The sequence below is a fragment of the Diprion similis genome, chromosome 12, assembly GCF_021155765.1.
Source record: "Diprion similis isolate iyDipSimi1 chromosome 12, iyDipSimi1.1, whole genome shotgun sequence".
NCBI lineage: Eukaryota > Metazoa > Arthropoda > Insecta > Hymenoptera > Diprionidae > Diprion > Diprion similis.
In genome coordinates, this window is record NC_060116.1 from 16,382,825 (window position 1) to 16,400,615 (window position 17,791).

General features: G+C 43.8%; 1 protein-coding gene across 2 annotated transcripts in view; it reads left to right on the top strand.

The window, feature by feature from the left end:
* Positions 1-17,791, top strand: part of LOC124413074 (leishmanolysin-like peptidase) — a 207,340-nt gene that overhangs the window by 168,443 nt on the left and 21,106 nt on the right. For both annotated transcript variants that reach the window (XM_046893406.1, XM_046893408.1), the window contains exons 3-4: positions 288-318; positions 8,173-8,255. In XM_046893406.1, the coding sequence (XP_046749362.1) occupies positions 288-318; positions 8,173-8,255 (114 nt within the window). The remainder of the gene's footprint in view (positions 1-287; positions 319-8,172; positions 8,256-17,791) is intronic.

Below are 17,791 nucleotides of genomic sequence, written 5' to 3' on the forward strand. Positions count from 1 at the left end.
GCACACCGTTTGACTTCCGGAAGTACAGTGGTAGGCAATCCGTTCGTGTTTTGGGTACTAGGAGAGTAGCTTTGAACTGGGTGAGAAATTCCTGGATCTAAAACTAGTTGGGAAATTAGTTTTCCCTGGATTCGCGGAGGACGACGACAAGTCGCAAGTTCTAAAATTAGGTTTCTACAGACTGCTGCTGCGAAAAATCATTTTCTCCTCTAACATAAGATCCTTTCAATTTACACTAAACCGTAATATGAATTTTTTTAACGACGAAATTCTCCTTTGTGTTTCAGGCTGGATGACGAGAAGTTCGACCTGATAAACGTAAGTGCTGACCAATTATCCTCTACACCAAGTGTACCTCCTCTACTATGCATGCGGGGACGCGGTGCACGCAATATGCAAAGTTCGCTAAATTTATCCGGGAACATTACATCCGCTGGTTTACGATGTAATCTGTGTTGGCTGTCTCTGTGCATGCCAACTCGAATAACAGCGTGCCCACCTTCACCTACGTAACGTACTATTCCTAATTTCTGGTCGGTTCGGTGAAATTAATCGAACAACCGTAGCAAACATACGCGCCGCTCCCTCGTTACACACCGCATCAAAACATCCGCATGGTTGGCTGCGTATAAACTAGGGTTCAGGTTCACCCTGGATAAATCTCCCGACAGATGAATCAACAGGAAGATACATGTTTGCACAGGTATACGTATGTGATACGTATGTATGTATATGTAGGTACTCGTGTGCTTTCAAGCCGGAATCAACAACGAACCTTCAGGTAACTCAAGTCCTTCTGATCCTTTCTGCAAATTCGACGAAAAGCACTCGAAACGACGTCGCGATTTCGCAGAACGCGGTTAAGAAAAAGAATAAATACCTACTCGAAGGCGCGCCTTTCTTTAATAAGCAGGGTGATGGTGGGTTGAAAATCAATACTTTTTCGTCAATCTGATTACGAGATAGTCGGAAATTTAGTATTCATTCAAGAAATTGTAGAAACATCAAATACTGAAATTACGATCAAACTACATTATAAAGTGATGAAAAATCTAGTAACTACGTTCAATTTTACTCCAAAATAGTTTACATTAGTACAAATATCGATATTACTTAACTCGTTGTGTCCACGGGACATACATACACGCTCGTGATTATTATTATTATTTAACAAGATAAAACGATAACTGGAAAGCCGTCCGACCGACACGCCGAAACAAACACCCGAAACTCGTTGGAGTGTTAACGCTGCAGGACTCGGTGTCTCGGTGAAATTCCACTGGTGCTCTCAGGGCTGACCCTTTCAGGCCCTTCGACTGCTCGCGCTTTGGCCTAATAGCCCGCCCGTGGGTTTTTTAGGAAACGCTAATGGCGTCCCACTCCCATCGAGTTAACTCGGCCAGCCCTCGGCTCTGAGGGCAAGTTTTGCGGACGTCGAAAACTGGCGCGAGAGAGGATCTGATGGGCGTCTGTAACCAGGTTGCAGAGTCCGCGACCCTGACTGGCGGGCTTGAAATTTCATTTCTTCACCCCTCGAAACCCCTTTTCGCTACGCCTTGATCCCGGAGTTCGTTGCTCCAAAATGTTCCGCTCAAAGTTTTTCAGTGTCACATCTCGTACACACAAAGCCACAAGATATTTGATCCAGTTCCAGAGGAAGCTGCAGGTTTCGTAGACCCTTGAGCTTATCCAGCGAGAAAACTGCACGTTCCCTTCCAGGTCTTTGCTGACTTCGAAGATAAGCCCTCGACCAGTTCGATTTGGGGTCGCGCTAACTGGCACCCTTATTTTTGCCGGAGATTTTCGTAATTTTCTTTTTCTTTCTTCTTTCGTACGTTTCACTGCTTACCGCATCTGGGACGCTTTTCGTCCGGTTCTGTTTCGATCACAGCTTTTATACGGATATACGCAAGCTCAGATCAGGGGGGGGAGGGGGGAGTTGTGGCGATAAAATGTCGCGTCACCTTCGTGTATATGTATGTGTAAGAAATTGAAGAGAATATTCAACCGGTGCTTCAGTCTTGCAAGTTTTAGCTGCAATCAACGCGGAAACTCGGGTCGGTGTGTATAACTCGCATGCTTCGTGCACCCCGTTCGTTCGCTCGTGGGGTGAGAAAAGCTAATACTACCCCGTTACCGCGTAACTAACAACGACGTTTAAATTCATTTCTGACCCGTTAACCGCGTTACTCTCAAACTGCACTTGGAGCCGTTATTCTCACTCATCGCACGTGTGTTCGCTTCGCATGGCTGTATTTGTATATACGTGAAAGCGTGTAACGACCATTTGAAAATTGGTAAACGGACGAAAAGTGGTGGGAAATTCCGAGTTTTGCGAAAGCTCAAACCCCCGGCGGCGTTCGGGGAAGTGTTTCTCCTCACTTTTCACATCTCACTGCAGATTTACTCGCCTTGCATCAAGTTTCGGCAAACACCTCACGACAAATTGGAGGGATAACAGCGTCCCGGTGAATCCACCGTAACATGTAAACCCACTTTCTCCGTATAAGAAGCGTAACTTTATAGTTACGCGAGTTTAACGAGGCGGTTCCCTGAAGGTTCTTCTTAATAAATGTTATCAGGAATCCTCCCAGGACCCCCGAGAGGTATAACACGACCGCGACGTAAACCGTTTGGGTCTCCGAAAATCTCCCTTGGTTACCCTAGATCCTGGACTGAAGTGAGAGTTAGGGGTGGCTTAGACTCGCCCTGGCGTCTCAGTAAAACCTCGTATGCGCCGAGCCGTGGGGAAAAGGAAGTTATTTTTGCCACGATAGCTAGGGACGACGACGTATTTCCTATGATACACTCTCGAAGGCTAACCGACCGAAGTAAGTTCGGACTAGAAACGTGGATCGACTTTTCTCACGACCGTCTTTTGCAGCCACGCAATGCGGTTACCCCTTTTCGGTTGTTCCCACGGTTAAGCCGCTGTAATCAGTCCGCAGGCTCTTCTAAGCCACTTTCAAAGCTGGACCTGGATTTCCCGGAGTCAGGTCAGAGAATTTGCAAAGGATCGCGAGAGTCCTGATTGAAAACTTTTGGCCAAGTATATATAGCAGTGGACTGAACATCGTGAAAGCCTGTTTGTTTCCAGGCGCTTTATAATGATCTAAAAACTAAATACAAACTACGAAACTTCTGATATAGATGAAACTACTTACAGCTTTGTGACCACGAGAATTTCACTGCGCAAAATCGTTGTTCGCACTCTCATGGAATTAATTAGAAAATTTGTATAGCTGAATTGGAATTGCTTGAACTCCCCGTGAAATAAATCGAACATGGTTGTTCAACGAGCGACGGAATTTGCTTTTGATTAAACGAATATCCGGGACGGCTTGGTGTGCATACCAAAATTACGTAGCTTACAGGTATCGTAGTGTCAAGTGGAGGAGAGGATAGAGAGTGTCGAGGGAAGCGTAAAAGCTTCCTAGTCAGTCTAGTGAAACCTGTGGGAGTAAATTTTGCCCTGCAGGCGTGAAGAGTAATTAACGGCTTAACTCCCGTGAATTCGTTTAGCTGGGTAGAATGTTACAACATTATCATACAAGCGCATAAAACGAACCGAAACTTTATGGCGATGAAGCCCGGCAGCCGGATTCCCGATAAGAAGTATCAAACGCACGGTGCGCGGAACTTGGGGAACACAAACTTTATCTGCAACGAACGGCTGGCCAGCTTGACTCTGTTTATGGATTGCATCTTAAAGAGTTGGGATTATTATTCAATTAACAGATTTGATTGCCTTTTATTTGATACAGTAGTAATAGCTTGTCAATGGCTCGTGCAGCGGTAGATTAAAGCTGCAAAGTTCAATATCCGTGTATAAATGTTAATTCATTTGAACGGCTCCTGCACTTCTTAAAGCTATTGCAGTTATTCCGATTTCCTTTGCGCAATTGATTAGGTTCTCGCTCTCTCGTTCTGTCGATCCGCCAATAACCGCTCGACTTGTCCCTTTTCCGAGCGAAGTATTTCACTGTCCGAAAAGGTCAAGGCCTCGATACCTTTTAATGCCAAATTTGTCTTCCCCGAAAAAAGGAAGTAATAGATTTGCAATATCGATGGTGGGTTGAAATGAGTCGTTGCTTTCGAACAGCTCGCTCGCTCGTAACGGCAGTTCAGTGAGGCTGAGGCAAAATCCTGCAGCACGTTTACCGCAGAATTTATTTCGAGCTAATTGCATCGTCAGATAAGAGGATTTATTTGAAGCTAAAATTCCACGGAGCTTCGTCCCTGCGTAACGAGGAAAGTTGAAAATTTTACTCAACTCAACTTTCACTCGCACATCTCGTGTGATATTTTATTTTTAATCGTTAGGATAAAATTTTCGAAACTTTATTACGTATTCTTGATTTTTTCCTTCTAATCGCCCGCCGAGAAGCCGTTCGCGGAAAACCGCAATTCGCATTAGGATGTGCCAGCATGTCCTTGAGGTATGCGTGAAAAGGTACAGGGTCGTGTGCACGTTGTACTGTCCCGAAACGGGTTCTCACCCCCTTCTCTTGGCCATATATATTCCAGGGAGCACCCGAGACGGCTTTTGTTGAAATTACCTGCTAGTTATCTAAAGCCTAACGCCCGCTTCATGAATAAAATTGCAGTTGTTCAAGCCGTAAATTTGCGCCACGGTGGCTGCCTCGGTGAAAATCTAAAATACCTGCAAGTCTTGTTTGAGAAAAATTTCACCAGCATATGTGGTGGTGGTAGGAAAATATCGATTATTTTAACAGATACGCCAACATTTGAGAACCGTTGACCGTTTTATTTGCGACACCGTGTATATTCGTGCTTCTGTTAATTCCTCCTCCCCCCTTCCATTCGTCTCGTTCAACAGCCGCATTCTCTGCAGTAGCAAGTGAATCTAATTACATCTGAAATTTAAATGCGACTGAATTTACATTTAATATGAACGACAGTCGGGGAGGCAGAAATCGTGCTGAAATAGCCATCTTAGCGCGTCGAAGTTTCTCTGCTATTTTTCCCCGGGATTACTTGGGAGGGTGTGCTTACGGTAGAATCGAAGATTCAAATTTCGTTCCGTCTTCCTTTCACCATCACGATTTGTTTTTACTTCTACTTTTTTCACGGGATTTAAAATCGCGAGCAAATTTTGTCGCGCGGGTATTCGCGATTTGAAAAGGGCGTTTTCCCTCGAAGCGGGCGGTAAATCTTTCTCATCCCCGTTGAGTTGTTTCAAATCGTTCAATCCGCGTCGCTTACGAGTTACGAGAAGCTTTTTGTTCCAGTCGTTCATTTGCGCTTGAAAAAAAGTGAATTCGTCCTCTTCTCCACGGCACTTAGGGTGAAAGGATTTCGTTCGGAGAAATTAAATCCGCCCGACCGCGACATCAGCCTCGACCCTCTTCGCGTCTACGAAGAAATTCGAAACTCTCCAACATCCCAAAATATATACGAATAGGGACGCGAAATGCGGACGCTGAAAGGAACCGGGCGCTCCTTTAGGCAGCTGATAACCCGAAAGGAGTTACGGGATATTGTGATGGACGAGGCACCGCCTCCCTTTCCTCCCTCCACGCAGGTGATGATAGACCAAAGTTCAGACAAATGGACGGCCTCAAGTTAACAAAAGTAAAGGAGCACCCTTGGATTCGTGACGAGGCTGAAGTTAGCAGTCAAATGTTTTATTGTTCATTAAAATAAAGTAGTAAAGTCGAAATATCTAAATTTTGTGAATATCTCGAAGCTCTAATGCTCTTATAGAATTCTGAGGATAAAATTGAACTACACTTTTCTATTTTCAAAAAGTTAAGAACACGTTTGGCTGATGACTCTGGCTGTTAGCTTCAGCTTCATGGATTCAAACCATAATGCACCACTTTCTTTCTCTTTCTTCGATGGAATTGCAGAGTCTGGAAATATAATCTCACAACTCGCGTGATTTCCCCGTTATTGTGTAAAGAGAGAAGACGAACGACATTGCGTGACTGTTGAGGTAATTAAGTGAATAAATTGGAACGAATCCGAGGAGGGAGTTCAGTACAAACTTGCAGTTGCACCGCATGGCTGCTGAAGCGGTAGCTTAACGCAGAAAACGGTGAGCTTTTCTTATTACGAACTACACTCGGGTGTTTTCATTCCTAATTGAATTTCCGCCTCTTCGGTTATTTCGCTGCTCGAGCGTCTCTCGCGCTCTTTGATTTCCCATCACTTCTCACGACGCGTCGCGTTTCGGCCTTTATACTCGTCTGACATGACAAAATCCTCGTGATGTACAGAATGAAGTTGTACCTATTGAGAGGAATACTAGATAGAATTATGGAAAAATCGTTGCAAAATAATGTTTTCGCATTACATATTTCAGAAAACGATAGAAAATTATCAATAAAAATTCAAAAGTAGTATTGATTTCAAAATCTCTAGTTAAAAGCTGTATTAGTATTTGCGTGGATCCGTTTCCTCGAGGCGTTGCGATTCTATGTAATATATCAACCCCTTTCCCTTTGGCGTGTAAATATTTTCTCCGTATCATGTATACCTACCTTGAACGGTGGGAATATTTCCGTCGGTGTATTATTCAAGGGGTATCTCGATCCACGTGCACATCGTCCACAACAACCGCCTAGCCTGGGAAGGGATAAAAAGCGTTCTTTCGCCACGATATACGGCATACACATCCGGCTAAGCATGTGTGAAGGATCAGGACCTCGAGCCGGGCAGTTGAATGGAAATGTGATGGATAAGGGGTTCGATTCGGGGGCGAAATACCACGGGAACCCGCAAAAAGGATGTTTAGAGGTATTTTGCGGCCTGTTACGCTAGATTTCCGTCCTGAATAAATCGATACAACGCGCGTATGTATATGTATGTATGCTCCACCCCCGGCTGAGGGAACGAAACAAAAAACGTAATAATAACGCTCTTTTCCTCTCGAGTGAAAAGGCATGATAATAGAACCAATTTGAAAGTAACAAACCTCCGTGTCGACAGAGAGAGAGAGAGTAAAAAACGCAACTTTTTTTCTGTTTTCCCCATTTCTCGAACGAATTGAAACATTGCAAGAAAAGTATGAAAGGGAGCATTTGAAATTAGCAATATTCCGCTTTCGAATTTCTCAAGCCTTGTTAACTGATCACTTATATATATTGTTTAATTAACGTCAGAGGCGTCGCGTCGTCTTTTAATCTCGGAAAACGTTGTTACGACGACTATCAGCAAGAAAGTAGCTTTCCAACGGCTCCCATTTTAATCACGAACACTGCTCATTAGCCCGCTCTTAACGATATAGCAGATCCTTGGAACCTGGGAGTGAAAACCTTAGAATAACCATTTGTTCACGCCTTGGTAAAAAATGGACATAGGCACGATTCTCTCTCGTTTTCACCTGTTTTTGTAGGGAATATCCCACTCATTTTTAATTTTTTTCATCTCGCACGCTTTTCATTTTTTCAAATTGCGATTCACTTTAAAGAAATAAAATTGAAAAAATAAGTAGATTAAGTACAATACAACAATACAACAATAATCAGAGATCCAGACCAAAACTTTGAGAGAGATTCGTAACGGAATATTTATCGAGCGAATTACATCCACGACCCTGTCAAGTAGAATTTGAAGCGAGACTTGTTCTCTGAGACAACGAGACAAAATGCTGGAGTAATTTGAGCCGTGATGGTCGCGTGACGCGTCTTATTTGACCATGGTATAGTTATACACATAGCCTAACTGCCAAGGCAAGTAATTGCATCGAATTTTTTTGTTTTCTTTCATTACCTTCCGCTTGTTATTCGGACGTTTTCTCTTCTTTCTTCATTTTTTTCCATCTTTTTCGCGTTGAACAATAAGTACGTAACGTACCTCTGTCTTTAACGCTGCTTTACGAGCTACAGCCAGCTAGACATGAGCTCTACTGGATCGCGTGTCGCGAGTTATTCGCTCCGCTTTTGTGAACACGAATTTTCTTTCTTTCATTATTATTATACACGTGAATATATTATTAAATGTCTGTATATTACGCAAATAGGTGGGTCCAGCCTTTTGAATCAACGAACCACGTGTAATTTTTGCACACTTATGAGATTAGGTTAAATTTGTTCTGGTATAGAATTGGGCAAAAAAGACTGTCAACCCGGAAGATTGTCCGCTGCAGGCATAATAATAATGATAATAGCAATAATAACAATCTCACAAATCGTCTTCTCATTTCAGAACACCATTCTTCCCGAGGCCGTCCATTTTTGGGAAAGAGCGCTGATGGTCCGAGAGACGAAGAACACGATTCGTCTAAATCGGTGAGTTGTAATGTCCATCTTGTACTCTAAATAGTTACTATTTTACGTCATTACAGAACCGTGCGCTATAAAGCACAAATGAATATCTCGTGCTCGAATTCCTTACTGATAATAACTTTAATCAACAATTTGGAGTCATTATACTACGCTTTGAGAACACTCGGGATCGTTCAAAAAACAACCGAAGATGAATTGTTGAATTGTGTTCTGCCCGAAAACTACTCGTTGCCATCAGAAGATCGCGTGTTCGCATCGTCTCGATTTTATCTCTGACAGTCGGAAACAGCCGGAAATCTTCCCTGTAAAGTCAAGTCACACTACTCACGTCTATCTGACGTTTTATCAACTCAACGGAATCAAAACTTGTCGAAATGAATCACATTATACAAAGAAAATAAATTTCGCGCTCATTTTCAGGCAGTACAGGTATCCTTCTTCCATGATTAGAAATATTTTCAATAAAAAGTGTCCGGAAACGAAAGTAAAGAAAACAGGAAAAGTTATTACAAAATTTCACAAAGCAATACCTGCAGTGTTTCTGAAATTAAAATACGTATCCGGCATACCTGCTGTTATGATTTTGGCAAAGATGTCACCTTGGAGAAACGATCTTTCGTTAAATTTTTGGAAAAAAAAAACAATTAAAATGTTTCCAAACAGATTCTCGAATTAGAAAACGAAACAACTCTTTTTTATAAATACAAAGAAATTTTCATCTAATCGAAATTAAAAATTCTGCTCTGAAAACTGGCGGTTAATTTGCAATTTGAATTCATAGTCCATGTATAATACCCGTTCAGATGTTTGAGTGATTACCACGAGTAAAGATTTATCACAGAACGGCTGTTGAATACAAGGAGGACGAGAAGAGGGAGCCTCATACCTGGCAGGGTGTTTGCATCTGGGGCGAAATCTCTCTCCACCCCCTTGTCCCTCTCTCTCTCCCTCCCTCCCTCCCTCTCTCTCGCCGCAGCAGCATGCGATTATGCATATAGCAGAGATTTGTATTTGCGTTGTCAGGGCTTGATTTATTGCGGGAGTCTTGCCGCGGCTCTGGCTGCCCTCCGGGTGCCACCGGAGAGCAAGGAAGGGGTTCCGATGTACACCGTCGGTGATGTTCTATGCAAATCTCTATCGTTTATTCTCCTTTTGCCTTTCTCTTTTTTCCGAACCCCCGCGACAGTGATCGACCCCGACTGCCGCGCCCCGCTGGGACCGCGACTCGAAATAATTCGCGTCATTCAAACTCGAGATTATCTCGCTCGATAAGCTTTTATCTCACGCTCGGATCTTGATCTTGCACCTGCTGTGTACTCACATTTCAAGGGTTAAAGTCAAGGAGCTCAATTATATTTTGTACCGTTTTGTAACATGGATAATTCTCGTTCGTTATTGCATCGATTGGCCGATAAGAAGTGTCCATTTTTCAAACTCATACTTTTCCGATATAGGTACACGTTTTTCTTGTAATATAAAACGTTATACTCTGCAGAGATGAATTTGATGAAAAGGAAACAGACTCAGATCACGTATGTCGTTATGCAGACTTGGAAGAAAAGGAGAATTTCACAGGCGGGATTATTTCTGAGCCCGCTGGCTATTCTCAGGATTGTAAATTTAACATCGAACGATCAGACTTTGCCAATTTCCACCGTTTCGATAGAAAATTTTAGACCAATTTATCACATACGCTGGGGATGGTGTTTCATGATCAAACGTTTCGTTGCTGAATGAATCCCTGAATTAAAAAAAAAAAAATTACTTCGCGATGTAGAAAAGCCGTTTTACACGATTTCGTTAAAGCGTGAATCGGATGTAAGATAAAACCCGGCTTGTCTGGGCGAGTGCGTGTCTTGTAAGATCGTAAAATCGTCGAATTTTATCCTCAAAGGGTTACTACCATTGTACTCTGCAGGAATCCTTTGGGGATCGGAGGCTTTGAGAAACAGGAAGAAGTCGACAATGAAACGAGGTTTCGGCTTCAATCGGCTTTCAATTTTATACCCGTACCCTTGTCAGGTTATTTCCGATTTACTGGAGCATGAAACTGTGATCGCTTTTCCCGATCTCTCTCATTCGTTTATAGATTGTCGCATCAGACGGTGAACGAGGACCCCATTCTCTCCGAATTAACCCGACTGCCTTTGAAGAAGCCGAGAAATTCGGTTCGTTACTGCCACCTGCAGCAAGCTAACGAAGAATTCGTAAATAAGAAAAAAAATAAAAAGAATCGCCGATCATTCTCGCCAAGGAATTCTCGAGTCGCCCCCGCAGGCTCCAATTTGTAGAAAGGGCGCGAATCTTGACAGCGCGGGGGGTTTACAAGTGCCTTCGTAACGGGGCTTAGAATCTGTGACAGTTTGAATCCCCGAGCATCCTGGAATCGTGGGCGTTTATTTTCGAGGGGGGGGATCGGAGGCGGAAGAGGTTCTCCTTTTAAATTGGGCGTAAGAGAGCTCCGGTGGCATGAGAAAATACGACATCAAGCCGAAGACGAAGTGCAAGAACGATCCGACTTTGTGCAGCGGAAAATGATTTCCACCCTCGACAATCGTGGATGTCAGAAAAATTCGCGTAAGGATCGTTTTTCTCGTCACAGTCCATCATTCGCGTGAACTTTACCGTTTAAAATCGATCGACAAAATCCGCTGATGCTATCTGACAAAAAAGCTCGCCAAAATGAGGAACCGGAGAAACCCGGAGCTTGCGTCGAGGATTCTCGACCGTTTTAACGACTAATGAAATTCCTCTACGCATTCACGTGTCCCAGGGAGGAGAATCCTCTTCCGATGTAAAACCGAGTCGCGTCTGTGACTTGGAAATGCAGAAACGGGGCGCGGGGAGGAAATTTCCGGCGCCTAATTCCTGATTCGGTTGTACGAGGTGCGGAGGGCTGGAAGAGCTCCTCTTCGTCTCTGGAATGGAATACGGAGCTCGGCGCCTTGCCAACTCCTTCGGCAAACACCGCTGCGCGGTTCCTTCGATCCTTCGTGCTCCAGGCGTGCCGCCGACTTGGAATCCGCGCTGTTGCAGCTACGTCTCTAACCGTAAGACACGCGTTACCAGGGTGCAGGAAGTGCGACGAGCCAAGGACGATGCCTCCTATCGACCCTTGTTCTTCCAACTTAGGAAACGGATGTAACTAATCAGCTTCCGCTGTTGTTCTCCAGACGTTTCACTTCACGGATACCAATTCCTCATCAGGGTAGCCGGATGGTTGCATCGCGAAATTTCGTTTTTACTATTCACTGAGAAATTGAAGTGAATTTTATGAGTACAATCATTAATAAAATTGTGACGTTAATCTGTTCGTTCGGTTTACCGATGCTTTCAATATTATCGCAGGCATCCTTTTGACTTTATATAACTTTCGATTTCTCGTACAGTTGAGAATTCGGACTCAAGGATCTCAAGGTGTTCCGAAAAAACGTTGCCTCTCATGTAATATTCATTAGAGATTTCGAACGAATCGTGCAGCAGCAGGAGTATCGATAGCAAGCACCAGAGTCGCCTTCTCTTTTGTATAAGGGATGCGCGCCGGTCTTGTTGCTCATTAATACTTGCGGGGGAAACCGTTTCTAATTTATACCGAGGGGAGAACACTCGGTGCTTGTGAATCCGCGTCGCGACGTCGACCCTTGACGCGACAATGGCCCTCGGATATCTCTTCTAAACCGGCAGAGGAGCCTCTTTCACTTCCAAACCTCCGTCACGCGGGTAGAAACCACCGCAAATTCTATCGCAGTCTCAAGTAGTAGCGGTCCGAATGCGGTCAGCCCTCGAGCCACTTCCATTCACTCCTATTCGACGTTGACCATCGAGTCCATTTTGCCAACGCCACTGCGAGCAACATGGCCGACAAGCCTATGGCGATAAAAAGGATAAAATGACGTTACATTCATATTTATTTGCAGTCCTGCAACAATTATGAGGAACAAAAAAAAAATTAATGAAACGATAAGTGAAGTGAACGACAAAACTAGTTAAATAAATGTAAGGTTACAACAGTTCCAATTTATGTTTATTTTATTTATTACACATTTTCGTTAGTTAATATGACACAGATTATTCTAATTTTAACATTCAAAGTGTCATATCAACATTTAATTTGTACTTTGTACTTTTTTTTTCACTTAGTAATATATTAAAAAATCGTTTAATCAACCAAAAAATTTTAGTAGACCTGCTGAGACATTTTTTTTCTAATCGTGGCAGGAAGCGTGAAGTTTAAACCTTGGAGCTTAATTTTCTCGTCGAACAATTCGTGCGGGGCTGCAAGTAGGTGAGATTTTTCTACCGTTCAGGGCAATTGAGCGATCGACTTGTGACGCGTGTTGTTGAAGGCTGAACGCGGCGTGGTGAAAATTCGTTTGAGGGATGAGATACCTCACAGCAACGGACACCAGCTTGATCCTCTTCCTCTTCGTCGTTGTCGTTGTCGTTGTCGTTTCTTGCGGACCTTAGCCTTCTCACAGGGGTCGATTTAATGGCGAAACTTAGGTGAAGAAGAGTGCCTGGATGATGGGAGAGATTTTTTGCACCCCAAATACGCGGTGCCGGCTATTAAATATGCTGATGTCGGTTATCGTCAACGACGATCCGTCAAACGGCGCCTGTTCACGCTGGGTGAAGCGTTGAATTTGTAATCCTTGTAATCATCCTGCGTTGTACCATGTACGTATACTTTTTTAATTCCGTGTTTTTAATCAAACCTCAAATAGAATTTCAGGTTTCTAAAACGTGAGAGAAATCCAATGACGTTTCATTTTACTTTAGTAGGTTTTTTTTCAATTTACAATTCAGTCAATTTATCCTTACTTGAAAAATAAATTTCAAAAACCTGTATTTTCGGTTCTGGCGGCAGACCAGAAATCGTCCCTTTGTCCTACTTCTTGTCGTCGTGTGTTGACGAGAGCCAGCTTCTCAGCACCGTCGTGTTATTCCGGTCTGATAACCTCCTCAATTCACAATGTATCCACCTTCGGCTTCCATTCTTCCTTCTAAAAACAACAAGCCAACCACCCGCAGTATCTCCCCTCTACCATTTACTGCGAAACCGTCTTGTTTGCTTAGTGTCCACAGATTCGCGGCATGGGTTATACCGATGCAAACCAACCGACCCCCTCGCCACCCTTGGACCAGATATTCAACCCACCCTTGGCCTCGCCCTCGATCCGACTTCCATTAATTATTCCACATCGTCAGCGTGACGAGATCTATCTTCTTGAAATTATATGGAATCCTTAATCCTTCTCAAGAATTCCACCGCTTTAACACAAAACCCTTGATGCGATTAGGCATGGTATAAATTTTTCTCGTCGCCTATTTGAGAACTAAAATTTTTGTAGACAACTGTTGAGATTGATTTGCGCTCAACTTAAACGTGATCGAAAAATAAAAATTTTTCGTGAAGAATCTTAAAGTTTGTAAAATCTATCTAGATATAATAATTTTACGTGTCACAGGTGTTATTCGCGTCAAATTGCACGCAAATTGCAGTTTATTATACAAGGGGAGATAACCTCTTTGCTGACAAGTAAGAAGTTGCGACATAGTTTAGAAATTCTTCAAACTCCATAGATTAAATGTGTGCGGATATTAAATTGCGCAAGGTAAAAAAAAAAAAAATTAGCGAGTGCATTTTTTTCCTCCCTTATTTTACAAAAGCAAAGCAAATAAACTCTTGGTTAAATAGTTGAAGGTTAATTTGTCGCAAATTTTCCACTCGCATGTCAACCTCTTATAAAGTGGCCTGCACAACAGGATTTTGATGCAGGCTGTTCGTGATGCTGATATTCGTCTCTGTTACGGACGTTATTATTGTCGCGAAACAATGCGAAACATTATTACAACATTCCGGATGCAGCAAGGGGTTGAACCACAGCCATTCTTGACCCCCGTTAACCGTTTTCAAAGATCTAATGGTCGCGGAATAGGCGACAGCGTGGGAGCCCATAAAACGACCTCGCAAATTCGAGAACCTCGTCCGCAAATCTACTAATAAATCGTACCTCCGGGAAAAGCGGCGACGACGAAGCAGAGGAGCCGTTTAATAATTGTTTAACTAGTGAAGCATCCCGCATTTATCCCCAGATCAGTATAATAATTTCAAATAATTTACCAACCTGCAAATTGCAACGAATACCTGCAATGCCTTCGCCGCCAAGCTCAAAGGGCCATAAATTTTCCGTCGAGTCGCTTTTCGCGGGGATCGCAAAAACTCGATGCTTTATTGCGAAACCTGAAATAATGCAGCACGATCTGGGATTTATTTTTTTTTTTTTTGTTTACGTCGGTATTCAAACGTTAATATTGTGGAAATTTTCAATTTTGGAATGGAAAGAAACTTTTGCGCGATCACGTGTGAATTCTTCACACGGTACGACGACGCGAATCGCGTGCTTGTTTCGCTGCTTGCAGCAGAAAAGGTTGGAAAAATAATGATCAGAATACGTCGCGAACATTTGCGAGAAACATTAATTGTACGACGGATGTGTTTCCGCGTGGATAAGCGAATGGATTTTCCACACCCTGCGCCGCAAGTGTCTGGCCTTGGTAGTTTGTTAACGTCAACTTTATTATCGTTAACGGGGATCTGCGACGATGACGACGAGCCCTCCTCCTCCTCCTCCTCTTCTCCTCGTAGCTCTAAAATATTTGCATTTAATTATACGCGGTAGTGCAGAATTGCGTGAGTAATCGCGTTTCTAAGTTTTCTCCTCGTCTGCCCAACAAACCAACCGCAGCCTGCAAACCGATGACGCGAACAATTCCGAGCTATGCTATAATAATTTATAATTCTTGTCTTTCGATCCGGGGTGCAAAAACTTTTCCTCCCTCATCCCCCCGTGCTTTCTATCCACGGAATTTGTAGTTAGACACTCGTACAATTTGCAAGTCTAAATCTCTGGTTAAACTTCTCCTGAACTGCTGCTGCTGCAGTGTTTCTTTTTTCCTCTTCGAAGTCTCTGCATTTTCTTTCCCTCAATTTCTAGCGTTCTCGGTCAGCGCAACGTAGCGAAAATACGTGTCTCAGCTCCTCGTCCGCCGGACGTTTCCGCCGAAGGTCCTGTAATACCGCATGTGATAAAATAAACCGTTTTTACGTGGGCGGTGAGAGAAGGCGGTCAGTCCCAGATCAGTCAGCAGGCCGAGGATTTTCGGTCGCCCAGTGAAGTTAGGAAAATTGGATCCGACCCCCGAGCGACGAGGATCGAGGTCCGCTGTTTGCCGGGAAAAATTCGCTTCATATCTTTGCTACTGACCGACCGACGAAGGTCCATTTTCATTTTGTCCTTATACAGGATAGAGAATGCCGGGCAATTCCGGTGAGGGAACCTCAAAAGTTCGCAATTTAACGGGCGAATGAACGACGTGATTCTAATCCACCTGTTCATGTTTTCCCTTTTGCAAAAAGGCGGACTGTTTATCCTTTGATATAATATTTGAAAGATGATTCGTGCGGGAAAACTTTGAACCTGCTTTTCTTCTCGTTGTAAAACTATGTTACGCGTGATGTGGTAAATTGCGTATTTTTCTTGCGATACTTTTTCAAGCTCGCTTGCTGTGCCGCGGCAAGCTGCTTTAGAATCAGATAACCGAGGAAAAAGGTGATTGAATTTTGCGGTATAGAATCCGCAGGTCCAATTTCAAGGCAGACGATCGTATCTCGGGGGTGGAAAGGCGGGTGATTTTTCGTGGAAGACGTGAAATGAGAGAACGATGGGTACGAGAACGCGGGATATCCGAAGAGGGTAAAAATCGAGACTGATGCCCGAAATCAGAGAGAAATAGAAACGCTCGTTTGGAGGAGAAGAAACGATTTACTTCAAGGCTCGATCGTCGCTCCTGCTGCGGCAGCAGCACACAGCGTGTGCTCGGCGAAGCCTGACATCAAGAACTAATGTCCCAAAGGCGACTGTGTTTCCACCGCTTATAGTCACAAAGCCTTAGATTAATGCCCCCGTACTTCTTTCTTCGAGGAAATCCACGCCATGGCTAATGTACCGAAAGTACGCGATATACTCGCGCCGGTGTATCAGGTGCATAAAATCCTATCGCCGTGAGCGCAGCCTCGCTGCAAGGATCAGTTCTCGCTTTCGTTTCGTTTTAGTCGTGGAAAATGCTCGAGGAAAATTGGAGGGGTTTGGAAATATGGGTACAACAAAGCCTGTTCGTGCGTTTTACCGAAGCTAGCTCGCAATGGGGGCGGAAAAATATATGGGAAAGTTGAAAAAAAAATTGAGGAAAGTGAGGCGCGCGAAAATAAGGCGGGTGCAGACTATTAATAACTCAACTTCCCGGACATCAGGGGTCGCCGACGATTCGCGTGCAGCAGCGACGTGTTCCCCGACGAAACGACGTTGTTCGGATCGTTCCTTTCTAATTTCGTTTCCGTCGACCCCCCGCGGCTCTTCTAGTGCTGTGTAGCCGGCCAATAAAGCGCACATAATATTAATTCACAGCTCGCCTAGTATTTTCCGAGAAATTAATCACGTCGCAGCTTTCGGCGGGTCGTAAAACCGCCCTGTGAATTAAAGCTCCGCTACCAGCGCTCGGAATTCTTAAACATCGTATTAGGCAGGTCACGAACCTCGCGGGCGTCGCTTTCGACGGCCTCTAGATTCCCGGCTGTGCCGAGCGGAATTTAAGACCTGAAACGGGAAATTCACCTTCTACATCTTCGCCTCAAAGGCGTTAATGACGCGACAACGGTTCGCCGGGAAAACGGCGCCGTCCGACATTCAAAGACCACTTTACGAGCCGCTGCTCCGGCAGCTTCGGCATCCTCTACCTCCTCCACGCAGCATCCGCGCAAAGGCAACGCTCGCCGAATGTGCTTGTGTTGTACGGCTATAGCGATGAACGACCGGCAACCACGACACCGCAAAACAGGACTCAGAAACCTCGTCAAAGCGACCCGCTGCACGGAAGAGCTTGCGGTTCGGAAAACTCGACACGCCGGAAGCGCGGCGGACCTCTATTCTGATGGACTTTGAAGTTTTTGCTAAATTTTTATACCGGCTTCGAGGTGATTCTATGTTTGTTCAGAAAAGTCAACGAATTTCTGTAATTATTCCAAAAATAAAAACGAATTTTTTATGTCCGATCGACTTTCTCATCGATGCGATATATCTCGAGAATGTATCAACGAATTTTGATAATTTTCGTTGCAATCGACGCGGTTCTTTCTAACTTAGGACTGACCAGATTTTGAGAAAAATCTGTTACGCTACTCTTGACTTATTTGGCAAAAATGTACATTTTTTTAGTACCACCCTAATTCAAAAACTGATGAAACGGTTAAAATGAAATTTAATCCATTGCTTTGGTTTTACTTCATTCAGGTCTGGCCGGATTTACAGAAAACTCAACCTAATCATCTCTAATTATTATTATTTTTTTCTCTAATAATGCTACAATGAAAATCTACCCATCAAAAATTTTCACTGTCGAGAGAAATTTTGTTTGGACAGTCGATTTTCCTGCTTGTTCTTCGTAGAACCATCTAATTTTCCATTTTGGTTTGTAGGGCT